Source organism: Gordionus sp. m RMFG-2023, chromosome 4, assembly GCF_954871325.1.
Source record: "Gordionus sp. m RMFG-2023 chromosome 4, tfGorSpeb1-WG-v2, whole genome shotgun sequence".
NCBI lineage: Eukaryota > Metazoa > Nematomorpha > Gordioida > Chordodea > Parachordodidae > Gordionus > Gordionus sp. m RMFG-2023.
This window is the reverse complement of record NC_088778.1, coordinates 30828565-30856526: the sequence shown is the minus strand read 5'-3', so window position 1 is coordinate 30856526 and position 27962 is coordinate 30828565. Positions and strand designations below refer to the sequence as shown.

General features: G+C 30.1%; 2 protein-coding genes across 4 annotated transcripts; one reads left to right on the top strand and one right to left on the bottom strand.

The window, feature by feature from the left end:
- Positions 1 to 1326: 1326 nt before the first annotated feature.
- Positions 1327 to 27962, bottom strand: LOC135928185 (putative uncharacterized protein DDB_G0277255). 3 transcript variants are annotated; one of them, XM_065464567.1, is made up of 7 exons: positions 27883 to 27962; positions 10534 to 10707; positions 7705 to 7861; positions 6789 to 7115; positions 6297 to 6394; positions 4826 to 6000; positions 1327 to 2878 (listed from the first exon to the last, which is right to left on the bottom strand). In XM_065464567.1, exons 2-7 carry the CDS (start codon positions 10686 to 10688, stop codon positions 1416 to 1418), a joined length of 3375 nt encoding a protein of 1124 aa, XP_065320639.1. In that variant the 5' UTR covers positions 10689 to 10707; positions 27883 to 27962; the 3' UTR covers positions 1327 to 1415. The 3 variants fall into 3 exon arrangements, with proteins under 3 accessions (XP_065320639.1, XP_065320637.1, XP_065320638.1); XM_065464565.1 differs by lacking the exon at positions 27883 to 27962 and adding an exon at positions 17870 to 18140 and having other exon boundaries at positions 10534 to 10710; XM_065464566.1 differs by lacking the exon at positions 27883 to 27962 and adding an exon at positions 11726 to 11823 and having other exon boundaries at positions 10534 to 10710.
- LOC135928187 (uncharacterized) lies at positions 13655 to 23615 on the top strand. Its single transcript, XM_065464569.1, has 8 exons — positions 13655 to 13691; positions 15075 to 15348; positions 15980 to 16129; positions 16180 to 16342; positions 17886 to 18159; positions 19822 to 20118; positions 22506 to 22592; positions 22965 to 23615. The coding sequence occupies exons 2-8, from the start codon at positions 15087 to 15089 to the stop codon at positions 23523 to 23525; spliced, it is 1794 nt and encodes a 597-aa protein (XP_065320641.1). The 5' UTR covers positions 13655 to 13691; positions 15075 to 15086; the 3' UTR covers positions 23526 to 23615.

The following is a 27962-nucleotide window of genomic DNA, read 5'->3' as shown; positions in this document are numbered from 1 at the left end:
TCAGGATAAGGCTGGATTTATTATAGAATACTACAGGGCCCGAACATCAATAAAGTCCATTGCCCGAAGAATATTACCTTTTATCCTTTTTTTTGCCTGATTTGAATGTGGGAAATGTGTAACATTTACTTTCTTATAATAAATAGAATTAAATAACCATTCATTAAATTTTCATAGCTATTCTCTGAATAAATTTAATTCATAACAATTTAAAATTGAGAACAATACAAATATTATTTTTATTTGCGATTTCATTCCTTCTATCTAACCTATTTTTTCTTAAACCCGAACCTGTGCTTGATCCATTTCTCTTATTTTAAAACCGAACCCGTGAAGGAGATTGGTCCAAAAAATTCAATTTTACAAGTCTCTGATTCATACTAAGAGTCTGGATTCTACGTTCTTTCAAATGCTAATTTAATAATATAGTTAGTTATATTTATTTTTGAAAGCTATAAATCCAGCATAAGACCTCGTTATAAAAGCGATTTACACTAGTGACGCGATAGTAATCTGCGTAATTTGCAAAAAGCAAGCCAATAATAAAGGTATATTTATTATGTTATCTCCGTAACCTATAAATGACCTTTTTCCTATCTTCTTAATGTTAATTTTATCTATCATCTTAATGTTTACAACTTGTTAAATTTATGATCTATCTAAGCGGTTTCCTAAGGCATGTTTCCGGCAATTTTTTTATCCATTTATTTCCCAAACGGATTAAATAATTTTGTCGAAAAGAATGATAAACATAAGATGGAAAATCCTATGAGGTTGGGAAATAGGGATTTCAGGAATTCTATCTGCAATATTTGTCGATGGTACTTTTGAGAACACCATTTAATCGTTATTAAAAAAACGCAATTTATTTTAAATTATGTTAACGATTAAATTACGCCTTGAGACGTTGTCAGATGCGGCCCTTATCAAGTTTTTATTTTATATATTTTATTATGGAAAGAAGAAAAAAATTTGCTAGAAACATGCTTAGGAAATCGTTTTGCAAAAAAAAATGGGATTTCTGGAAATGAATTAAGACGCTTAATCCAATTTCCTCTCCCCCCTCCCTCTTATTACCCCATAGTATCAAGTGTCATTTACCATTTCCATACCCGTTATCTTCATGATGTGTCCCGCTTAGTCCACCTTTCGTTGGACATAAACTATCCACCTATTTCTACTTATTCATTAATTATATCGCCTCTACCCGATCAGTTCCATCGACATTATATTTTGCTCTTTCCATTTTCATTTCCCTCTTTGGCTTCCTTTAACCACCAAACTCATGATTTAATCAGAAATAAGATGTTAATAAAGTTTAACAAATATATAATATATATTTTTTATTATTATTATTCGGCATGGATTTTGCGCATATGAATGTAAATTTTAATTAATTATGTTTTGTCTAATAGTTATTTAAATTTTATAGTTCTGTTTGTGGATCCTGACCAAATATTAACATTTTTGTCAGATTTCAGGGATAGCGATGAATCCGTCGAAGACAACGCGTTATCCAGATTTTTCTCAATTTTTTTGCGCTCCTCGTTGGTGGGTCGCATAGGTAAAGAATCACTTTCGGAATCCGAATCCAGATCAAGATTTTTATGAATTCGTCTCGCGTTCTCATTTTTCTCTATTTTTGTAACATGATTATTTAATTTTTCTGTATCTTCCCCCGTATCATTTAGAGCGTGGATTTGTCGAGATATCGCGTGGTGCGTTGGATTAGATGCCGTCATTTGCAAGTTGTCAACGGATGCCAATTTTGCATCATCTTGGATTTTGAAACGACTATCGAGGTGTTTAGGCGAGATGTTCGAATTATCCGAATCGCGTTCTTCTTCGACTTCTTCTAAGGAAGATAACATGCTCGATATAAACCCGTTCCGCGTCATGTTTATCTTGCCAAAACTATTATTATTACCATTATCGTTTAAATTTGTTGCGGCATTCGAAGAAATTTTAGAAAGATTTTTATCTACGTTAGATCCAGAACTAAAATCTTTCTCCATATGGGCCGATAAATCATAATCGATGGAATCATTAGAACCCGCCGATGAACTGATGGTAGAATCGCTATCGTCATCAGAGTCCTTATCTGGAGCTAATTTTATTATACGTTTTTCTTTCTCTACTTCCCCTTCAATTCGATTTCCGGCTAATTGGTTTAACTTTCTGATATTTTCGTACACCTCCTTATCCATTAGATTCTCGGGACAGAGATCTTGTTGTTCGGTGGTTCTAGATTTGTCAGGGCCCTCAAACGGATTTTTATTTAATATCACTGAACCTATCATATCTTTCCCAACGGATTCCGCACCATTAACATTGTCTTTGATCTCTTCATTTTCATCGTAAGAATCAAATTTATCGTCATCGTATGAATTATGTATAACGTTACTCGTCAAGCTAGTTTTTTCGCTATCTCCATTCTGAAGCGTTGACTTGGACGTCCTAATTTTCCTCTGAGAATTTTGACTAGTATTTGTTGATGAATGATCCGATGATCGTAGCATCTTAGATTTATCCGAATCGCTAGAAGAATTCGAATTTGGGGTGATAATTTTTGTGGAATTTATGTCCAAACCTTGAAAATCTTCAATAACCTCATCTTTTTTGACTAACAACTTTGAGCGCCTTTTATATACTGACGTGTCACTTTCGTAGGTATTGGAATGATTGGATGTCTCTTTATCAATATCACTGCCATGATTTCCATTAATAACTTGAACATTAAGCTCGGATTTTTCTTTTTTGAGTGACAGTGAATCGTTTTCGAATTCTGACTTCGATGTTACTTTTACATCGTTGGATATTGGCGTGGAAGTTATATCCATATCAGAATCTTTTGCCTTAATGCTAACAGATGGGTCATCTAACAATTTTTTTTTAAATAATATTTTGTGTTCGTAAACAAACAAAAAAATAATTAATCTTTAATAACAAATTTATCAAAAAAAATTAAGTTTTTTTTTAAAAAAAATAAACTTGAAACTCCAAAAAACAAATTAATTTATATAATTATCGCAATAGTGTTTCCTAGTGTTGTTAAATGGCTCGATTTGAGCCCATCTAACCTTGAATTCATAGTGGCGCGATTGCGATCGCGATTTAACAGCTGATTGATTTTTAAAATCTGTTTTTGAGATCAATTTTTATTTATTAATATTAATTTTATCTTTAATTACAGCTGATTGATTTTTAAAATCTGTTTTTGAGATCAATTTTTATTTATTAATATTAATTTTATCTTTAATTACAGCTGATTGATTTTTAAAATCTGTTTTTGAGATCAATTTTTATTTATTAATATTAATTTTATCTTTAATTACAGCTGATTGATTTTTAAAATCTGTTTATGAGATCAATTTTTATTTATTAATATTAATTTTATCTTTAATTACAGCTGATTGATTTTTAAAATCTGTTTATGAAATCAATTTTTATTTATTAATATTAATTTTATCTTTAATTCAAACTTTAATAATAATCTAAGGAATAATGATTTTAATAAAGAATAATTGATCTCGTTAACAGATTTAAAATCAATCAGCTGTTAAATCGCGATCGTAATCGCGCCACTATGAATTCAAGGTAAATCTTTATTATTATACAGAAAAATATTATGAAAGCTTGAAGATTTTGGTTCAAGATGGCGCAAAGGCTTGGACATCTATTAGCGAAATCTCGAGGCTAAGGCAATATTTTTCTGGCTAAAATATCTAGTTAGCCGTTTTTAAAAAACGGCTTTAAATGAGCCGTTTAACAACACTAGTGGTTTGTATTAAATTAATTTTGATATAACTTTTAAATGTTTATGGAATTATTAAAAACTAAATTATTTAAAAATTAATTTATTATTGACGAAATCGAGTCTGTACGTGCCTCCGTATATCGTATAAACGCGAATTATTTTTTTTTTAAAAATTTTTTTTGACTTTTTGGCACACCTAGTGTTGTTAAAAACCCTCATTTAGGTCGATTTTTCAAAACGGCCCGATTAACATCTTAGCCAAAATAATATTGTGCAAGCCTCAAGATTTGACGTAGAACCCCCAAACCTTTCTGCCATCCATGAGTAAAATCTCCAGGCTTGCTCAATATTATTTCGGTTATAATCGTAATTGAACCAGACTTTCTTTCTTGATTTCTCTTTTTTCATGGTCTTTTTTGACCAAGCGGCCCAGGCCCGCTGTAATTTTTTTTTTTAATAATGTTAAAAATAATCCTAAGCTCGGCCCAAGCCCATGATAAGTATCAAAAAAAATTCCCAAACCCGGCTCCAAGCCCATATCTAAAAAATTTAATTTTTTTTTATTATTATTTAATGAAAATAAACAATATTTTAGGCAATCATTTTGTTTACAATACTGAAATTTACTATTATTAGAAGAAAAAAAAAGGCAATATTTCTTTAAATTAGCAACTGTTTTTTAAATAATCTAAATTTAAATTTAAGAATTTTAGGCCCAAACCCAGCCCAAGCCCATTGGCCCGGCTTAGGCCGCTAGGAAATATAATATTTGGCCCATACCCGGCCCATGAAGGTCTCTGAATTGGACCGTTTTTAAAAATCGATCATATTTTTGCTTTTTTTAACAACACTAGACACACCCTTTTACATTGAAATAAGTTACTTCAATTAAAATTAAAATATTAAAAAATCAATTATTTGGCGTAAATTTTTTTTTTGGGGGGGGGGGGGGGGGTGGAATGATAATCAAAACACGACTTTGGATTTAAAAAAAAAAAATTTTTTAAATTAATTTGGGTTTTTATTTGTGATTTTTTATTCTAAAACGTTTATAGATTATGAACTAACTTTTGCTAACGCGCTGTTCCGCTTCCGAAATAGGTGAAGGCAAAGTCGAGGTGTCTGAAGATTTGGAGGTAGAATTTGAATTTGAATCGAAGTCGCGTTGTTTTGAGGATTTTTTGCGACGAGGAGAAGTAGTAATATTTTTATTGGGAGACTTCTTCACGGTTGGAGACTTGATTTCACCACTACTACTGGATGGTGATGATGAATAACTATGGCCAGACCTTTTGTAAGTAGGAATCTTGCTCGGAGTGTTGAGCAGCTGACTTTTTTTGGGATCCCTGATGGTAGATTTGCTGCTCGACGAATTACGGCTCAAGATACCTTCGTGAGATTTTTTAGTCGATTTAAATATTGTAGACTTGGAAGAACTTGATATGGATAAGGAGGATGGATCTGATTTAATTTCAGTTTTAGACCCGTTTCTTTGTGCAATGACTGTTTTAGGTACCTCTTCCCCTGGGAGTGAAGGTATATCGTCGTTGTCCGTGTTTTCGTCCACGTGTAAGCTTCCTTTTGATTCTAGCTTTGTCGTGGGGATATCGGAATAAATTTTGTATTTATCCTTGGCCTCTGATAGAATTTTTTCATCGTTTTTCTTACCATTTTTTAGCCGCGTTACCTGGGAAGGAGGAATGGATATGGATGGAGCTGTCGAGATAGTTAAAGCTTTGATTTTAGGGTTTTCGTCCTTATTGTTCAATTGGTAACCATTGGTTTTAAAATGTTGCGTTATTCGAGACGATGTCATCATGCCTAGATTTTCCTTTTTAACGTAATCCCTAAATGGAATTCGATCGCGTTTGTGTTTAGGTCTCCCGCGATCTTTAAAAGAAAATAGATTGTAATCGCTCCCCTGTACGTCCTCTGTTTCGACTTCTTCCCCTTCTTTCAGCAATTTTAGGCCTCTTCCCTTTTGCCGATTAGTCAGAGAATCGAAGTACAACGTATAATTTCGGGAAATTTGATCATTAGTAAATTTGGGAATGTTATTTCGAATATCGCCGATTTTGTCGAATTCCGAATCATTACACTCATCCAAAAGTTGGCTTAAATTGTTGATCTTCGATGATATTTTATCGTACGAATCGAGAGTATCGCGAGAATAATTTTCGTTACTTTTTTTGAAGGCCTTGTGCGTCGAATCAGGGAGAAATGTATCTTGATCTAGCTTATTCCTTTAAAATTTCATTATTATTTTTGTTTAAATAAATAAATATTAATAAAAAAAAATTGTGACCTGCTAAATTACAAAAATTATTATTGAATTGAAATAAGAAAAAGAAAGATCTTATGTAAAAGATAATATAAAAATAAATAACAAATTACCATAAATAAAAGTTTTTGTGAATTTGTGATATATTTATTACCTATTGTGTTTATATTTGTTTAAATAGAATTTATTATTTATTAATAAATTCAATTGTTAAAAAAAATAATTAAAAATTTAATGTTAAATATTAAATATTTAAACTTTAAGGTGTAACGATTGTTATTAAATGTCGATTCGAGATCCTGCAAAGTAACCTTGTCAGATTTTACGATTTTCCTCTGTGAATCCATTGACATTCTCTTTAATCATATAATATTATTATCCAATTCAAATTTGAATTAATATATATATATTATTTTTTTTAAATGCATGATTGAATAAAATTAAGTGTAAATATTGATAGCTTTTTCCAAATTTTCTTATGTCCATCTCTGTTTTGCTTTCGATTAAACATTGTTGCTAGGTATATATTATGACTAAATTGTTTAAATTCAAGTTGGAAATAACTTCTTATAAGCACTTAATTTTGTCGATGCGATTTTTAAAAATAATGGCAAAATATTATCATCTAAATCAGTTCCGTTCAGCCCCGGTCTCCCCTAAACTTTTAAATATCATCTCGTACCCCAAAAACAATAAAAATGTGCAGCTTAATGATCAATTCAATAAAAAAAAAAGGAAGCAAATTCATACGCGTTTTGGGGTTGAATGGCCATATTCTTTATCTTTATTTCGAGGCAAGTTCTTATTAAATTGAGATTCGTAATAATGAGACGGTGGAATATTTCTAAATTTATGTCGCTTTTCCTTTATTTTGCCATCGAACAGATATGAGGAATCATGTTCGGATCTTTCCTTCAGGCGGGATTCGCTTCGAAGTGCTCCTTTAATATTGATCTTCTTTGAAGATAAATAATTTGATAGTTTGCTCGGAGCTATTCCGATCCCGTTCTGGTGAGGTGCGTCATATTTATTATCCTCGTCGCGAGATTTGTTGTTCCGCTGGAAAGACCTGTTTTGCTTATCATGTTTTTTATGAAATGAAATATTGAAAAATTTTAAAATATAATCTAAAACTAGTGTTGTTTAACTACCTAACAGAGTAGTCACGTATTCATCCAAAAAATTTTCGAATCGATCCTCAAGTTGAGACTCAACTGAGAGGCTTAATTCAATTTTTTTTAGGCTAAAAGATTGATTAAGTCACCATAGAGATGGTAAAAGTTAGGAAATTTTAACTACACTAATCTAAAACAAATGAATATTACATATTAAAACTATGATTCCGTGAGTTCTATAACCCAGGCCATTTTAAATTATAAAACGAAAAACAAATTTTAAGAAAAATATCATCCAAAAAAAGAAAATTGAAATTGTATACAGTTTTTTTTGTAAGCAGAAATCGATATGCGATATAATATATATATATTTTTTAATCAATCAAAGTTTTGCAATCCTTCTCTTTTTCTTTCTTTTCTCCCCGAGGAGTCACAAAAAAAAGAAGATTTATTTATCTTTCCAAACAAATGTGATAATAAATCATATGGTGGCAAGAGGAGAAGAGAAGAGAAGAGAAGATTGATAATATGAGCGGGAAAAAAAATTTCACCATTTTTTTGGAGTAAGTCATTTTGACCACTTTCTCCATTTTGATCAATTTAGATATGCATCTAGAGTACGTATTATCCAGCGTATCCATGTATTCGATGGTTTGATCGAGTGAGAGTATAAACATCTTTTTGAAGGAGTCAAAGTTAGCTTCGAAACTTGTCGCGTTTTAAATGGGAATAAAAGTTAAAAGTTATATCCATAGTATCGGTTAGAGATCTCCAAATTACGGTCCGGCCCTACCCGGCATGAACGGGTTTCGGGCCGGGCCTATTTTTCCTAAAAAAAATCCGGTTCGGGCCCGGTCGGGCTTAGATTTTTAAATAAGATATAAATTAAATTTTGTAAAAACAAATTGACAATTTTGATATCTCTTACAAGAAACAAGGCGCTAATATTTTATTTTCCTATATTTAATAATAAATTCTAGGTCAGGCGGCCGGGAACCAATAACATTTTATTTTTATTTCCGGTCGGGCTTTTCGGGACAAATAAAAGAAAATTTTATTTGGGGTCGGGTAGGGTAAAATTTTTCAAAAAATTATTCGGGTCGGGCCTTGAAAAATTAGGCTCGATGCAGATCACTAGACTCGGTACTAAACTTTATAAGAAATAACAGAGACCTGCTGAGGTACCATTTTTACGGCCCGGCCCGGATTTTAAAAATTTTTCCGCAGGGCCCGGCCCGGTTTTTTTAAAAAAAAAATTATCAGGCCAGGCCTGGATTTTCGAAAAATATATTTTATGATATTTATAGCTGATAATGACGATTTCAAATATTTGGTTTTAAAATATACGGCCAGGCCCGGATATTTAAAAAAATTACCTGCAGGTCTCTGAGAAATAATAATATATAAAATTGTGGCATAGTTAGTTCAGCGATAAAATTGTTTTCTGTTATTTATAGGGTTAATTGACATTGGGAAACGTGACGACGGAAGATTGACGTTCTCCCAATAAATCAACTTCCGGGAAAATTTGGACGCCCCGAAAATTTCTCAGCCCGCTCCCCCCCCCCCCCCTCCATTTTCAAAAAAAAAATTTATCACAAAAGCCTTAATTATTTTAAATATTAATAAGTTAAGAAGAATAGGAAACGACAACCGTGACAAGAAGAAAGAAATATTTTATTTGACTCGTTATATGGCTTTATTCACATAATATCCTTTTCCTATCCAGTTAAGAAATAAAATGAAAAGCAATGTGTTGTAGCTGTTGAAAAAAAGAAGAAATAAATTTAATATAATACATCAAATGTCAGTTATTTTCTGACAGGGGATTTAAGTTTTCCTTGGGGGAAAAAGAGGAGGTGATGAACACATGATGGGTTGATGGGAAAGGATTCTTTTGTTATCCATTTTGGGATGAAGAGTTTGGATTAATTCGAGAAGATGTCAGCGAGGAACTAATAATGGACCTTTGGGACATGAAGAATTAGATAATTAGATATTTATGATTTGTAATTTTTTTGATAATGTATAGATATTGTTGTTGGTGTTTTTTAATAAAGAAATTTGATATGTATTCTTATTATTATGAAAGGATGGCTTGAGCTGTGAACCTTTGGGAGATGAAGAAATGGATAATAATTATATTAAATTTTGGTATATTTTTTTGTGTTAATGTATAGAGATTGTTGTTGATGTTTTTAATAAATAAATTTGAGTCTTATTATTATGAAATTATGGTTTGTTTTGTGTTATGGGATATGGTTTGATATAGAGGTTTTTGAAACAATGTAGCCTTGGTTCTGGCTCATCTTATTTCTAAACAGTCATGTCTATTTAGCATCCTATAAAAGAAAGAGGCTATTTGGGGATTTAGATAAAAGAATGCGCGTTTTTGTTTTATTATTTGTATATACCGAGTAACATATATATCAGAGATCCTACAGGCCTGGCCAAACTAAAAAGGTTATTTTTTAAAAAAAATACCCGAGCCGGGCAGTATATTTTAAAACCAAATACTTTAAATCGTAAAAATCTGGGTAGGGCCTGAATATATAAAACTAGGGCCAAGCCGTAAAAAGGCCGGGTTGCGCCAATGGTGCCCCTCAGCAAACACGTAATATTTTGGCTATGCCTAAAATAACAAAAAATAACGATTCGTAAAACGTTTGAAATTTAAAAACATGTCCAGAAAAATTATAAAAATTTCAAAATTTTAAAATACATACAAATTTCATTTAAAAATTTTAAAACTACTGAAAGTTTTGAAACAATTCGATTTTTTTTTTTAAAATAAAATATTTTGGACTTGGCCAAAATGTGCAAACTTAAGACAAACCAAAATCTTTTTAGCTTGGACTAAATAGAAAGAAGTTTTAAAATTACAACTAGGACTCAACCTATGTCTTTTTTTTAAAAAAAATCACGTGACTATATATAGTCATTGTATATTGAATTTATCGCAATATTTTTTTTATAACTAATATTAAAACCTGGGCCAGCAAGAATAACTCCACTCGGATACTATATATTTTTTTTATTATCAAGCCATCCCCTTGAAAGAATTATTTTTGACCCAACCCAAGGTTTGTATTTTATCTCTAAGCCCCCCCCCCTTCCAGCCTAATTTTCCAGGGCCCCGTATTTTTTTTCAGGTCAATTTTCCTGGGGAATCAATTTTTTACAATTAACTTATTCTACTCTACATCTACTGGAATTAGTTTTGAAGTTTGAAAAAACTGATTTTGCTGGAAATGTTTTCCAGGAAGGGCTCAATGTATTCCATATGCTATAAATTTAAGACAAATTTGCCATAAAACCTGTTACACTTATTAACCCCGATTACAACATCCTTTTTATTCGAAAAAAAATATATATTAAACCTGCTAGATCTATTCCATTTGGCTAATATTAATTGCCGATGGCTATTGCACCGTTCTAGGAGTTCATCATTCTTTGAAGAAATGCTAGGGAAATGGTTTCGATTAAAATTTGTGGAATCTTGTGAGCATAATCCTGATTCTTCAAGTCTAACCATGTCTATTTGCTTCTTTATTCTTCTTTTAAATTTCAATAAGAAATGCAAGACATTGTTATTGCTATTTTGTATCTGTGTAGTAAGTCTACCCCTTAGTCTGAGATCAACTTCTTCCGTAATCTGATTCAGTGAATTTCTTAGTGGCCAAACTATCTTAGTTCTTTTGAACCTTGCGCTGGTTTTGGAAAACGCACATATCATTTATTTCATTTCTTGCATATACATATCCGTTTCTATATTGTATTGTTATCTTACCTAATATCTTAAAACGATTGCTACCCCATAACCTTCACCACATAAACTTCACCCCATAAGCACGTACCACCTTAACCTCCACCAACCCCTCTCACAAACCTCCAATATTATATTTCTAATATTTTTAATTTTCAAAATAATCACCTGATTTTTGCTGGGTGTTAATAAAAAATGGTTTATTAATCATCATATTTACCTTGTTTGTATGATAATCTAAATATTTTATTTTATAATTTATGGATTAGGGAAAAGTTTTCGAGGAAAGGGGGGTGTCCGGCTATAGTACAACAGCATATTTTATTTCAAGGATAATAAGTTTCAAATTCTTTAATAAAATACGAAATTTCATTTTTTTTAAAAAAAATGATTGACGTGTTTTTGAGTTTTAACGATCTCAAAAAGCGACGTTTTCATCCGACATTTTTTAAAAAGTTTCATTTTTTTTTAAAAATTTTAGCATAGAATCTTAAATTCAAATAAAGCTTAAAAAATGTAACTTATATTTGGAAATTTTCTTCAAAGGTTATTTTAAAAAACGAAAAATATATAACCATTTAACTGCCTCGTTCAATTACAAGTCTAAGCTCTAAAAGTTACTTTTGAGAGTATCGTGATACTAAAAAAAACGTGGACATTAACGACATTAAGTAACTTTACAGCATTGTATGCAAGTATACCAAACAATCTTTTATTAAGTTAATCCACATGTTTGAAAAAAAAATATCTTTCTAATATTCTACCAAAACAAAGAATATATAAAATTAACAAAAAAATGAGCTTACCTTTTTTTGATTTATTTTTTCATTTTTCAAAACGAATATTTTTTCAGATTTATTTTAGAATTTTATCTAGAAAAGCCCCATTCCATTTATTTTATATTTTTTAAAATTTGTCAAATTTTTTAGCCGAAAAATAATTTTTAAATAAAATCAAAATTTTATGTCCTTTTTTTTTAAAGAATAAAAGATAATTATTTCCTTTTTTAAAAAAAAAAATAATGAAAAACGATTATCGATTTTTTCTATTTTTTTTAGCCTGCATGTTTAGCAACTAAATTGTTACAAATTATATTATTTAAAATTTAATAATTTTTCCCTGGCGTTGTATATTATTATACTATTGAATATACCTTATATTTTGTATTGTTTATTAATATATATATATTTTATATTATTTTTTTACACGCTTTATAATCATTATGATATGATATATATACATTTATTTTTTATTATCGATTTTTTTAAATTTTAAATTTTATAAATTTTTAAATTATTTGAAACGAAATCTATATTTTCAGGTAAATTTTTGCCTGGATTTATGCGACATATATTCCCGAAACAAATCTAAAATAATGGGAACAACAGGTGTTTCGAGTTAGAGTCGATAAAAAGCACAATTCGGGTCGGTTTTAAAAACCGGCCCGATGTTTATAACCAAAGTTATCATATGTGAGCCTAAAATATTTTGCTCATAGCTGGCAGAAATGCTTGGACATCTATTCGCCAAATTTCGATGCTTAACATGATAATATTTTACCCACTCATCGGTGTACGAAGCCCAGTGCGAAAAGATGCAGTAATGGTTGCCGAACGGCTAAAATTACTAAAAACAGATGGCCCATTTATTGAGTTAACCCTTTTAAAATAATCAGCTCAAATCGATACGTTTAAAAATACGGTACGACTCGAGTCGCAATTCGTAAGAACTCGACTTTTTAACAACAATAACAACACTATATCTACAGAAATAAATTCCAGATACATTTTTGCCGTTACCTATTGAGTTACTTAAAAATATATATAAAATATCTATGAAAAAATAAATAAACGAATATATATTTTTAATATATATATTTTATAGTTCGAAAAGTATCAAGTAAAAAAATTTTCTAAAAAATTTACTTAGCAGGTTTTTCTAAACATAACTAGAATTCATTTCCGGTAAAAAAAACATATTAAAATATTTAAAAAAACAAAAATGATTTTAAAAGTTGAAAAAAAAATGAAATAAAAACTGAAGAAAAACATCATCTAAAGAAATTGTTTAACGGAGTTTTCAATTTTTTTCGGGAAGCTTGGTGAGTAACCTCTGCACCCGCTCCTAAAGACGCTACTTTGTGATTTGTTTGTATCGTCGACAGAGTTGTTAAAGGATTTAGACACAAGTATCTAGATATAAAAATTTGGTATCTGTATCTAGATAGATTTTTGATTAAATAATCTGTATCTAGATATTATTTTAGACGTTGTATCTGTATCTAGATCCATTTAAAAAGTATCTTTTAACAACTCTGATCGTCGATTATCACGATCATAGATCATACGATTTATATGATTATGACATTGTTTTATATATTATATAGTAATTAATTACGATGATTCTATAGAAAATAAATATATATATATATAGTATCATCATTAAGTTTTAAAGATAAATTGTATTAAAACAAAAATATAATGAAACGAGTTCCAAATTTTTTTTTTTTTGGTTTTTTATATCTTTTTTTCAGAAATTTAAAAGTTTTTTTTATTTTTTAACATAAATTTGTGTTTTTTGTTTTGTTTTTAATCTTAATGTTTTTTTAAAAATGTTTTTTAATGTTTTTAATGTTTTAAATTTAAAAAAATTTTATTTTTAAATTTATCATCCGGACGCCATCTTCTATATAGTTGTTCAAAACAAATATTTGTTTTATTAGTAATCCATTTTTATTCGCCCACAACAAAAAGGAATGCTTTCTTTGTCCAAGTAAATTATTCCGATATAATGATCCGATAGCGAAGTTGAGTGGCTAGTTTGTCGCAAAACGCCTCATTTTTAAGCGGGAAACTCGGGTTAGAGCGAATTCCAAAAGCGGATTAAGTGAGTTACGGTGAATGGTTCAACCTTGAGGGGAAGGCTGAATTTACGGTAAGCGCAAAAACAGCGCGTGCTAAGACAATATATTTCACTGCACATCTCATATAATTGATTAATTTTAGATATCTAAGCATATATTCGGAGAACGTTATCGCGCTATTTTTTGCATTTACTATAAATTCAGTCGTGATTATTTTATTTTTACCGTCTCACGCACTTTAAGATTTGGAGGAATTGGGCCATCACTTATCGGGGAGAGGGAAGTGGCTATTATTTAAATCTAAACACGGGGGTTCTATATAAAAGAAAAATTAAACCTAATATTTGCTTATAAGTCTTGTGGAACTGTAAATATAAGAATAATGTATTTTATGGTAAATTGCGTTTTTTATTGAAGAAAGATTGGAGAGAACCCACCCTAGATTTACCTTCTTAATTTCCTAACCCACAATTATATTTTTTTTATTTCCTGACTCCATGGGGATAACCTCTAAACTTCTGAAAGACATATATAATGGTTATCTTGCATTTATATATTATTCAAAGTAGTTCATATATCCGAAGATATTTAAAATCATGTACGTATATATTACAGTTTAGGATAGATAAAACATAAGATGGGTGATTTAAAATTGCGTCAGAAGAAAGAAAGAAAGAAATAAAGAAAGAAAGAAAGAAAGAAAGAAAGAAACTGCAAAGGTAGAACAAAAATAATGCCCCCGCTTCCAAATCCTATGTAAACAAATAAGAATATATCGTCATCATAAAAGTTTATTCTAGTTAATATTGTTTCAAGATGTTACGACTAATACAAAATATGATACCCTTCTTGGCATACGCGTCCTTTCAGATTAATGATAAGCCCATCTTGACATTTCAAAAATGTGACATTTTAAAAATTTCACAAAATATTATTGCATTACAAAAAAAAAAAAATTGTTTTTTGAATGGCATTTGTTTCTCCAATAGCAGCTCTGGTTCAGAGGGTTAAAGGCATAATAAGATGCAGCAAGAGGAGACTCTGTCTTGTTCCAATTGTTTTCTGAGACCAACCTTCTTTAACAGATTAGAGCATTATGAGGTTGTCCAGATATGTGATAGGGTAATATTATATTTTAAATAAACTGTCTTAATGTTTATTAAATTGCCATATGGTGTCTCAAGCTGACTCCTCTATCGCCTAGCCTCTTTTTACTCGAAAAAAAAACATCCATCAAATTATATTGACATATGACAGATCATACAGAGATAACAATAAAAAACAAATAACAGACACATTCAACCATGAAAACGTTATGTCATCACAATATAGCCCCGGTTCTATCTATGCTCATGGGATGTTTTGCTCTGCCTACCCAAATCGGTTGGGAATTTCCTCCGGAACTCACTTTGTCACTGGAACCCTGGGGTATCAGGAGTTCGGAAATTAGAAGCGCTTGCAGTAACATCGTTATGAGAGATGGTTCCAGGATATTATCGCACGATTTTTATTATCAGTATTACCTCAAAAATATTACTTGCCTTACGATCATCAAAGCGCCAGAAGGTTTATTTTTAAAATTTATTGCGCAGTGTATTTATATTGAATATTTTTTTTTAAAATTAACGAGTATAAGGGCGTTACTTTTTTATGAATAGTTACTAATGCTACTTTTTTCATAAAGTAACGAATATTGATAACGGGTTTACATTTACAGTAGTGATCTGTATCGGGCCTAATGTTTCAAGTCCGGCCCGTAATTTTTTAGAAAAAATTTCTCCAATCTTTTTTATTTTACTTGTCCCGAAAAGTCCAACCGGAAATGAAAATAAAATTAATTTATCTGCCTAGCCTGGGACCAGCCCGAACCGAAAAAAATTATTTTTAAAAAATAGACCCGGCCCGGTTCAAAACCCGTTTGAGCTGAATACGGATCGGGTTGTGATTTGCAGATTTCTAGTTTATGGCACTACTTGTATCTCATTAATTCTTGTTCCAAATGAGTCGATTTTAGATAAATTAAATTTATGTAATATACGCATCGTTATTTATTAGTTAAATAAAAATAAAAGTTTCTTACCGAAATTGTTTGGGAGGTTGTTCTCTGACAGTAAAAAAAAATATTCACTTGAAAGGTATAATTAAGATCGGATATACAAACATCATTGAGATAGTTGATTTTATATATCCGGTTAAGGAATGAAAATTGCTTTGATATTCGACTACAAATTCGATGTGGAAGGCCCTACTCCAATTCTGAAAGACGCAAAATGCTTAGATGCTATCAGGGTTTACAATAGCGCCAATATTTCAAATTCTACCCTATTAACTCCAGCTGGCTTATGCGGTAACGATAAATTAATTCATTCATTTATACATATTTGTCAAATAATTAAGGCTATACTAAACCTCAAGATTTAAAATCTTCGAGCAATATATTATTACTGAAATGGGAAACTAAGGGAGTGGGAACCTTCGAAGGTTTCATGATTTCCGTCGTATTTTTCCACGAACGAAAGTGTTGGCCAATTAAAAACGAATTTGTGTGCCGGAATGGCAGGTTAAATTAAATAATATTTTCTCATCTATCCACAATCATAAACATTCCAAATCAAATTCTTGCTACGAGAGTAATCAATATTTAAGCCACATATGTTAAACCTTCTCCCATGGGAGAAGGTATATAATATTTTATTTTTATTTTTTGGATTAAGCCATAAAAAAAAAAATCTTTGTTTATAAGTGAAAATATAATCAATGTGCTGTGTTAATTAAGTGATCTATATCGGGCCTAATTAAGTCCGGTTCTGGCCCGAAATTTCTGAATAAATGTTTTGCCAGCCCGGCCCAACCCGAATTTATTTAAATATAGAAATTATTTAAAAAAATAAAAAATTTATCATGCCAAAAATAAAAGATGTATGTCATATGACCTTTTTTGATATATGATTCAACATTCAATTTTCCTAGGCCCGAACCGGCCCGAACTCGATTTTTTTAAAAATAATTGATCCGACCCGTCGGACCGGGTACGGGACTGGCCTGCTTTTGCAAATCTCTAGCGTTAATAGTACAGTTAGTTTTGCTGAAGGCTTATTTAATTGTTAAATTTTGGCTACAACCAAATATTTTCTTCTAAAAAATTAATTATGAAATGATTAGATTATAGGTTTTTAAAGAATCTTTCTAAATAAAAGTTTTCGTTTGAGAGTATTATAAGAAAATGGGATAGGCATATGGGTGGGTGAAATGTTTATTTGCTAAACGATACAATTTATTTCCAAATCTATCTCGTTTTAATTTGAGCATAATTATGATAAAATGAGATTGGCATATGGGTGAAATCCATTTAAATGCTTAAACTACCAAATTAATTTCAAAAGCTCTTTAAATAATATCTATATGAGATAAGTATCTGGGTAAAAATTTTAACTTATAAACGATACAATTCATTTCAAAGGCTCTAGAATTATATATATATATCTAGTTTGTGTTTGATATTAAAAGATAATACGATAAGGTTTATGGGGGAAAATTTAAGTGCCATATGTTAAGGGCCCGTAGCCAGCAATTTCCATGGAGGGGGTCTATTTTGATTTTTATATTTTAACGTATATGAATCAAAGATAAATTTTAGGGTTATTTTTTTTCCATATGCCATTAAATCTAAATTTTGTTTACCGTCAATCTATCATCGACTTTCTAAACAATTGAAAGTAACAACGCCCAAAAATGAAATATTGAATAACTTTAATATATGGGTCAAAATAAGTAAGTGTATGTAAGCTGTCAGGCTGAGTGCCTCCTGGTGTCTGAGAGTAGTTGAATTATACTCCACTAGGAAACTCGATATTTTTAAAAAATATTCTTCCTTCTATTTTTTAATATTTGATTTGCATTGATCTATAATTAATGTTTAGGTATCATCAAAAACTATCAATAAATAATGAAGAAATACTTTTATTGGTGCTGAATTTTTTTTTTTACTGGGTAGTAAAATATACTATTTGACTTTACTAACTAGTTATAAACCAAACCTTATAATGACTAACACAATATTGAATTTAAAAAAAAAATCAATCCTGACCCAACATCTGGATTAGATGCATATCGAATAGGCACAAATGTAACGGCATAAATTCGTGCGGTACTAACGATACGAGCGACGAGGAAGACGGATCATGCTCTAGCCTAACTCGACTTCAAAAGATTCAAAGATGGGAAACGCAGGATAGTAATCGGAGGATAGATGAACTCCTTCAGGGTCACATGGGATTAATACTAGGCGGGTTCTTGGTTTTTTTGCTCTTGCTAGCGCTGATCTTTATAGGTTGCTTGTGCATGTGTTACATCATGATTTGCGGTCTCATCAGAAATGTGAGTTCAATTCTTTTTTAAAGAAAAATATTTTCATTTAGGCTCAAGACGTTATTAATTTTTGAGAGAATAAAAATGGCCGATACTTCGACTATCCAATTTCATATAGTCAACTGTCAAAATTTTTAAATGTGTTTTGCCTTTATCAATATATTTTTGACAACTTATTAATTATGACATGGATAAAAAAATTAAAGAATGACAGTTTTTGTAAGCTATTAGCCCTGCGAAAATGAGAAATATAAGAAATGGTATAGTATCATAAAATTGGGGATGGGCATTTTAAAAATAACTTTTAATTAACTTATAAAGATTCGCCACTAGTACCAGAGTTGGATAGAATACTTTTAAAATGTATTTTCATAAGTTACTAATTACTTTCATTTTTTTTTAAAAAGAGTATTTTCTAAGCTACATTTTAAAATCGTTTTCGCAAACTACATTAAGTATTTAAGATTTAACTGAGGTGCATATAGATGTTCGGTAAAATACTTTCTTTATTTCAATATATATTCAATAATAATCGCACAACGTCTTTGGTATTTACCAATCCCACGAATTGGAATAGTCTTTTCCACTGTTGTGGGAGAAGGTATGATATTAGTAGTAAATCTCATTAAAATTTTAATCTTTCAATTGATATTTATGAAATAATCGGAACTTCTTTATGAAAAATCACGAAGATATTGCTTAGCCCCAACCTCTTTTTGTTAGGTTTTAAACAATGCGCTAAGGGTATATTTTACTCGATTACTTATTATTTTGCTGTTATTCTGCGAAAAATAATTCCTAAAGCTATCGGGAGAACTTCACCAACCTTTTTTATTTAATACGAAAAATTTGAATATAAAACTGGTGTGGTGTCATCGTTTCCACCTTGTTAGGCCTCAGAGTGATATAATCATTGTATTTATATTCATTAAGTTAATAACGAAACGTCTAGTTTATTATTAGGGAAGCAGAAAATATTATTTTTTTTATTAGTCAAACCATACAAAAAAAATAAGATTTACAAATTAACAGAATTCGTTCTTTGTTTTTAAATAAAATTTTTATGCGTATTGAATCTATCATTTTTTAATTGAAACATCGACTGCAAATGAATGGTTGATCCTTCATGTCATTTAAACGTTCAAAAAATTATTCATATCTTAAAATCCTTTATCGTTTCAAACACATTTGAGAATAATAGAAATAACCAATAATAAAGAAAACTAGAAAATTCAGAACCAGCAAGTCATCTATATTCTAAGGGAACTCACTATTGAGCATTTTGTTAATGAATATTGTCATTGATTAATAATGATTTAGTGGATGAGATGGGTGGCTTAATAAGATTTTGGAGATAGATTGGCCATATACAATCTAGTTTTCCAGCTGTATCTTTCTTAAAAGAGTTTATAGCAAGGTGCTCCAACCTCATTGAAGTTTTAGTTGAGAATTGTGAGAAGGGCTCAAAAAATTGTATCTCTTTTCAATTGCTTAAAAGAAAGAAAGAAAGAAAGAAAGAAAGAAAGAAAGAAAGAAAGAAAGAAAGAAAGAAAGAAAGAAAGAAAGAAAGAAAGAAAGAAAGAAAGAAAGAAAGAAAGAAAGAAAGAAAAAGAATAAATTTCGTTTGAATGTGCAATTATTTAAAATATATTATATTCTCTCTATAATTAGAGGGAACCCGAATATAGCCTATATACCTTCAAACGAGACTCCGCCAAATATGACAAAAAAGAATCTATTCAAAGTTCGGATTCTCAAACAGGAATGGTCCAAGATACAACAAGTGCACCTAAGCACATAGGAAAATGTTCTTTCCTCGACAATAAAATACACATTTCACCCACACGGAGAGTAACTGATCCATGTGGACATAGGCAATCCTACAAGGTATCCATCCAAGCCCCGAGAAGGTATACGGCACCGGCTAATATCAGCTTGATTAAGAACGATGATAAAAGAGTCTTGCAGGTTAAATATCATCTGATAATTTAAATATATATATCACTCTTGTTTTTGTGAGAAGAGAATATACATAATAAATTAAGGTATGTAATATCATATGGGGTTTCGGAATCGATGGAAAATGTCGCAATCTCCAAATTGATAATCATGTATCGAGAATACGATTTTTAAATTTATAAAAAAATTTTATTATACCTGAACTACATACCCTATAAACTTTAGACAATTTTCCCCATTAACATTTTAAAAATCTATACAAATATTAATATAATTAATATAATATTAAATTGCCTGATATTCGCAGGGTAGGTATTCTATATCAACGGCTTCTACATTCCCCCTAAATCACTGACGATTGTACTCTCCTTGAAAAAAATTTATCATAACCCCCCTCACCCCTCATCCTAAAATTATACTCTCTTAACATTGTTAACCCCCTTCCCCCTTCTATCTCCCTCGATTTTTAACCCCACCCTCTTCACCTGTTTCTAAAATTAATTTTCTTTGAAATATTCAACACTACTAAAAGCAAAATTTCAAAATCATTATTTACTAATACGTAGTGTAGTTAGAAACCTCATCCAAGGTTATTTCAAAAAACGGCAAAATTCAGACAAACATTAACTAACTCTTGAGATTTGGCTAAAACATAGCATAAAAGTTGGTCCTCTTTTGGCTAAACATTGAGACTTCTATAAGTTTGGAGAAAATCTTGATTTAGCCCATATTATTAAAAATCTTCTAAATAAGATGTTTAAAACACCACTATATACATGTACAAGATGATAGCATAATATCTACTTTATTTAACATAACAGAGAATATATTGTAAATTATATTTATTATATAACTGTAAATGAAAATTAAAATTTGAAAACTAAAATATAATATAATTATAAGGTCTATTATATCACTATAAATAAGAACGACTATGAGTGATTAATTTATATATACATATCAATGGATAAATTTTATTTCTTACTACAGTGTTTTGATGTTTTAATGACCTTTAAAACCTATCCAAATAACACAAGGAGGAATAAAAGAATTTTCAATAATGCTTTGCCTATATTTTAATTATTTTTATATGGATTGGTTTTTATGATAATCGTCAATATGTTTCATCAAATCATCACAACACTGTAAATATTAAATATATTCAAAATTATAATTAATAAAATTTAAATTTAAATTTAAAATAAATCATAAGAAAAATGAAGAAAAAAAATATAAATATATTACAAAAATATCGTGGCACATAATTAAGATCATCATAGGATAGGCGCAGCCCAGGGGGGGAGGGGTGGTAAGGGGAAATTTTCTGTCTCCTCTGAAATTTGCTTGTTCTCGTGTATAATAATAAGCTGATAACCCATCTCCCTTCCTACGCACTACTTACCCTAGTGTTGTTTAACAAACGACTCGTTTAGATACGATTTTCAAAAACGGCTAACTCAATATTTTAGCAAGGAAAATATCGCCTAAGCCACGCCATTTCGCCATTAGATGTCCAAGCGTTTGTTCTTTCTACAGGAAAAATCTTCAGGCTTGCGTAATATTATTCTGGATGGAATATTGAGTTAGTGGTTTTTAAAAATCGGCTCAAAACGAGCCGTTTAACAACACCAACTTACTCAGCCAAAAATGTATACGATATAGACACCACTATAATTGTAAACAAAAATAAAGTAAAAAAAAAAATAAGTTTGTAATTTTTTTAAAATTAATGCCTTTTTATAATTTCATAATTGTTTAGAAAAACAGAATTTATATTTAGGCGAAAAAATTAATTTTTTTTTTAAAAATGTAATATAACCTAAAGCCCGCAATATGTTGAATTATCTCCATAAAATTGATAATGTCCAACCCCCTTCCCAGCAAAATCCTGACTAGGCCTATGGAAATCACCAAGCAGATTAACTGCAAATTGCTATAAATATAATATAAATTATATTTCAAATATCAAGGTGTTAAATTAATAGTAAATTTAATATGATAAATAACAAATCCCCCCTGCCCCTCCTCCCAGGAACTTTAAAAAATGTTAGCCACCCCCCCCCCTCCCCCTCCTCCCACTTTCTTGGTTGAAACAGCTGCTTTATATGTTCTCCATTTTCAGTAAAATCAGTGTTTTTTAAATTTAAAAAAGCCCTCAGTAAATAATTTAATTGATAAATTTCGAATACCCATGCATTTCATAACCCTACCCATAGATTCCAAATTTTATGTTTGGTCAATATTCTTTCTTTCTTTCTTTCTTTCTTTCTTCTCTCTTCTCTTCTCTTCTCTCTCTCTCTCTCTCTCTTCTCTTCTCTTCTCTTCTCTTCTTCTCTTTGGAAGCCTATCATTATCAATAGGCAATTTTATATGTATATATATTTCATTTATTTTAGTTACCACCTCCCTTACCCGAAGAACATAAGCTAGTGGATAAAAAGGCCCTCACAAAGGGTATGGATGTTGATAGCGATATATTTTTGGTAAATTAAATATATATAAAGCTAGTCACACATAGTATACTTTTTCAAGGCTAAATTAATCGATAAAAAGAAATTTTATGCTTGAAAAAGGTCATTTTTTGAGATTAAAAAGCTATATCCCTATCTAATAATTTGTATATCCAAATATTTTGAAGAATTTTTGAATTCACAACGTTTTTAAAAAAAAAATTAACCCTAAAATTATATGCGAGGAAATACAGCACAGTGGCCGAAATCTCTTTTTTTTTCCCCGAGCGAGAAATGGCGTATTTTTATATTATATTCGAGTTTATATAATTAATCGTAATTTCATCAATATAACACACTATTTCAACCCATTGATGATTGTACACATTTTATTTTCTATTAAAGGCTCAAAGTAAGCTTACCAGCAACGAATCTCCCAAGCTTACCAACATCGAATCTCCCAAGGTTTCAGATATCGAATCTCATAAAGGAGAAGGAATACTCTCTACCACCCCTCCTACCTCAATAACTCCCCCATCGTCTCCAATTAATATGTTGGCGAGGATAGGTAGCAACAAAAAAATTTTAGGGCCCGATCTCAAGAAATCCGACCACCTTAAAACTCAAAACATTGAGCAGGTCATCAAGGATCTGGATAAGATTGTAAACGATTCAGGTAAAGTTGAGAAAGACCCAAAGAATCAAGATAACATGTTTAAAAAAGATTTGCCCCCAGTTGAGAAAGACCCAAAATATCTGGATAATACGAGTAAAAATGATTCAGCGAAAATTGGGAAGGACTTTCCAAAATTTGCCAGCGGAACTCAGGATCCTAAGGAAGAAAAGCAGCATTTAAAAGATTTGTTGGCACTGAGTCCCAAACATAAAAGAAAATTTTCCCTACCGGCTATGCCAGCTTCTAGAGATAAGAAGAAAGGAAAATCACCCCCTAGGCCTTCTCTGTAATATTTATCATAAATTTCGTGTACAATTTATTTTGTTTTTTTAGTATTAAATTTTATATAATGTTTTGGGTTAATAACAATTATAAAACAAAATAATGTTAATACATTTTTTTTTTAAATTCTCTCTTTCTTTCTTTTTAAATTTAATATCAAATTGTGTAAACTTTTATTATAGTAATTCTACTTTCTCGTTAATGTTTTATTTATATTATAATTGTAAATATGCAGTTTTAAAATAGTTATTTTTTCTTAAAAAAATAAAATATTTAAAAAAATTTCCCCGATATGATAATAATTCGTCTTTGCTACACTAAATTAGTTACGAATTTAGTGAAATTCTAATTTGTTCATATATTCAAGCATTTTTAAAACGAAATTTACGGATATAAAACTCATTTGTTGTTCATTTAAAATATTATAACGAATAACATATGATTTCAGAAATTCAGTTGTCGAAAATTAGTTAACTAATTTTAGTTATGCAACTTGTTCACTCATGCGCTTATTAGGTTAATGATGCTTACTACCTTAAGGTACTACCTATCAAATTTGTGTTTTTTTTATTTTTCATTTGGATAGGCACTACCGATTTTTCAAAACCTTCTAGTCGGCAAGAACTTGGCTTACTTATCCCATAGTCATGGGTTCGAATCCCGAGAATGGTCATGTTTTTTTTCTTAATCTAACTTGGTGGTTCCATCCAATGACACATAATAATACCAAGACTGACAATTCATTCATTAAAAGTGTACATCAATACAAATCAGCTAGAGACGCCATCTTGGTTACTGTCATAAATATTAAAATTTTAAACGAGAGCCTAATTTTGCAAACTTTATTAAAGAATATCCTGATCATCGAGATAATAAGAAAGTAAGTTATCAATTTAATATTAGTTTTTAACATGAAAATAATTATTATAAAGGTTACCAAAATGGCGGGTCCAGCTGATTTGCTTTTAACGACGCTTAAAATGCATTTTAATGAATAAATCGTCAGTCTAGGTATTATTATATGTCATTGGTTCCATCCTTGGGGGAATGACATATAGGAGGCCGGATTCGACCACGTGATTCCGTTATAATAAATATTAAATAATAAGGATATTATTACATTTTAATAAATTTTGGTCGGTATTTAGCAAATTAGGTTGGTATTTAGAATATTTCTATACATTCACTTGGTAGTAAGCATCATTAACCCGCTTATTAACATTAAGACGAAATTCGTATACTGAATTCGTGACTTAGTGTTGTTAAACGGCTCGTTTTGAGCCGATTTTTAAAAACGGCTAACTCAATATTTTAGCCAGAAAAATATTGCCTAAACCTCGAGATTTCGATAATATATGTCTAGACCTTTGTTCCCTCTATGAGCAGAATCTTCAGACTTAGGTAATATTTTCTGGATAAAATATTGAGTTAGCTGTATTTAAAAATCGGCTCAAAATGAGCCGTTTAACTACACTACTAGGACCATTATAGCGATTACAATTTTTTAAAATAAAATGTATTGATGATCAGAAGATTATATTCTTAAAATGCTGAAGTGAAAGAAGTAGCATATCTAGCATAAAATTTATTCTATTTTTAAATAATAAATAATTATAAATCTATTAAAAATCTATATTTTACAATGGTTAAGGAAACAGTAGCAAATTTATGGCGTTAGATAGTGTCAAAACCGCAGGGGGCTCGTAAATTATAATTATCAATGTTATGGATTCATTTTGTTAATTACAGATGTTATTTAATCAATACCGAATTATTCGGTGGTTTTTAATCTATTAATAAAAATCTTCGGCTGATCATGTTTTTAGGCAATGCTTACTTTACGACAGAAGTCCGTCAAAAAGTTTGAAGCTTCAACTGGGCATCGCTGCCATGCGCGTAGAGAGAAATGGGCGGACGTTTCCACGTTTAGAAAATTTGCCTGTTCTTGTTATAATATGATTTTAAGCCGACAAAATACATATCATCACCCCCCCCCCCCCGTTCCCTCCTTGAAAAGATTATATACACTATATGTCACCTAAATTTGTTTATAGGAAAACCTAATATTATTTCACCTTTAGCCTTAGCAAGTATCTGGCTAAGCTTATGGTGGTTGTGAATATATTGCACTATAACTAGGGGTAACATTCTTGATATGATAAAAGAAGAAAGATTGAAATATCACGATTATCGAATAATTTTATAGTTATGATAATAAGGTATTAGATTTCTTAAACTTATACAAATCATTAGATTTAAAATAAGCATAATGATGTTTTAAATTGTTTTCAAGAGCATAAGGGAAATTATATATAAAATATAATAAATAATTAAGAATATTTAGTCATTATTCTCGGGTGATGGTCAGGAATCTTTAAATAATTAAAAATGAAGATGTATGATTGTAAAGCTCTTTCTCTATTTGATCATAAAATACCCTCGAAATTGTTTTAGGGCTTTGGATGCTAAGTTTTAATAATTTTAACTATTATTAATGAGCAGGTCTGAAACCACAACGAGTACACGAATACATTGTTGTTAAATAAAAATGCATATTTTGAGTAATTTCTCAGAAATTTATAAACTATAAAAATGTTGATACAGATAAAATCCTAGTACACGGGTTTCCCAAACTAAAGCATGTTCATCAGGCCCCGTTATTTATAGAAGAAGTGTCTCGAGGTTCTAGATGTGAAAGAACGTCAGCTTTCAATGCTGAATTTTGGATGAATTTATTAATTTTTTAGTGCATTATATTACGGAATCGGTTAACAAGTGTAGGTTATACCTAGCACTAATCAGCAGTATCATAATCCTTTTTTTTTAAATGAGAGGGTGATAAATTGTACCTCGGAATGTGTTAGCAGATCAAAGCTGACTGTTAAATCGTATGATCGAATAAAGATAAAATTAACTTGGTGCTCCATCAACAGGTTTTATTACTCCAGAGGGCCGATTCGGTATATATTTTATTAATTATATGTAGGTATTTTTGAGTTTATGTTTGCGTTATAATTGATTGAGAAATATTTAAATAAAAGACTAACGTATACTACGATATTTCAATGCAATTGAAACTCGTGCAGCCTATTTATTTTAAATAACTTGATTAAATTCGAAATATAACTTTCTTTAATAAAGTACGAAATTTCATTAATAAAACTAAAAGATTAATGGAAGGCAGGGGTATTAGCTAAATTCCGTCAAAGTAATTTTTGATAGTTTTATATCGTATTATATTTAAATCATATATTTATTATTTTTATAAGAAAAATTCTAAAACATATACACAAAACATATTCACAAAACATATACACAAAACATATATTGAAATTTAAAAAATATAATGATTATAATTGAAATAATAAAATAAGGTGTTATTCTAATATTAATTAAAACTAGTAGATAGCCCGTCAAAAATGACGGAGAATGAGAATTTTATTCGTTTTTTTTAAGAAAGATGTTACCTTTTATTTAAAAATCATATCCAATTTATATTATTTTTAAACCCCCTCCCCCCCCCCTTCATTTAGGTCAAGTCCAAGCAATGTCATTGAGTCCAACCCATTAGGACTAAGAGTGGAAGCTATTATATGAGTCAAAATATATTTAAATGAGCTTGTACCCAATACCAAAATTCTTTGTAAATAAATTACTGATTACATAAGACTAACATTTAACATTAAAAAATTTCAAGCCAGGTCCAAGCTCATAATATTTGGAAAAAATTTCCAAGCGTCCAAGACCTTATAATTTTTAAAAAAAAAATTTCTCAAGCCTAGCTCAACCCATAATAATTTTTAAAATTTTTTCCTAGCCCGACCCATAATAATTTGTAAAAGATATTCCCAAGTCAGGTGCAAGCAAATATTAATCTTGAGGAATATTTCCCAAGCCTAGTCCAACCTATATTAATTTTCAAAACTTTTCCCAAACCCGGAGATAGTTAAATTTCTAAATAATTTATCATCACATAAGGGGAAATCTCGGATTTACCAATTAGTGGGTTAACTCCTTTTATCAAAAAATTTGATAAGGGATATCTGTATCTTTATATTAAGTACAAAAAAATGCTATCTATTTAAAAAATGCCATTCAATACTAATGAAACTTATATGCAATTTATTTATATATTTTTTAAGAAATGTGTTTTTCTTGCATTTAGGTAATTTTTTAAAAAAATGATGAGGATTAATTATTATTTTATGCGTCTGGTAAAATTAAGAGCAAATCCTTTATAACATTTTAATTTTTGATGGAAAAAGCGATAAATCTGGGCAGTCGTCTGCAGAAGAAATAATAATTAATGTATAATATCATCCCATTTAAGGTTGTAGGTGAAAGTAATGAATAATGACGGATTACCAAAGCAGTGTACAACACCCATTGCGTCCTGATAAAGCTGATGCCCTGGGCTACTGGTAAAAGAAGAACGCAAAATAATA

Coding starts and splice junctions, on each gene's coding strand:
- LOC135928185 (XM_065464567.1), bottom strand. CDS start 10,688: ATGGTTAGACTTGAAGAATCAGGATTATGCTCACAAGATTCCACAAAT. Junction 6,395..6,788: donor GCCATTCAACCCCAAAACGC/GTATGAATTTGC, acceptor ATATGATTAAAG/AGAATGTCAATGGATTCACA. Junction 6,001..6,296: donor AACAATCGTTACACCTTAAA/GTTTAAATATTT, acceptor GAAATTTTAAAG/GAATAAGCTAGATCAAGATA.
- LOC135928187 (XM_065464569.1), top strand. CDS start 15,087: ATGAAAACGTTATGTCATCACAATATAGCCCCGGTTCTATCTATGCTC. Junction 18,160..19,821: donor TTTGCGGTCTCATCAGAAAT/GTGAGTTCAATT, acceptor CTCTATAATTAG/AGGGAACCCGAATATAGCCT. Junction 20,119..22,505: donor ATGATAAAAGAGTCTTGCAG/GTTAAATATCAT, acceptor CATTTATTTTAG/TTACCACCTCCCTTACCCGA.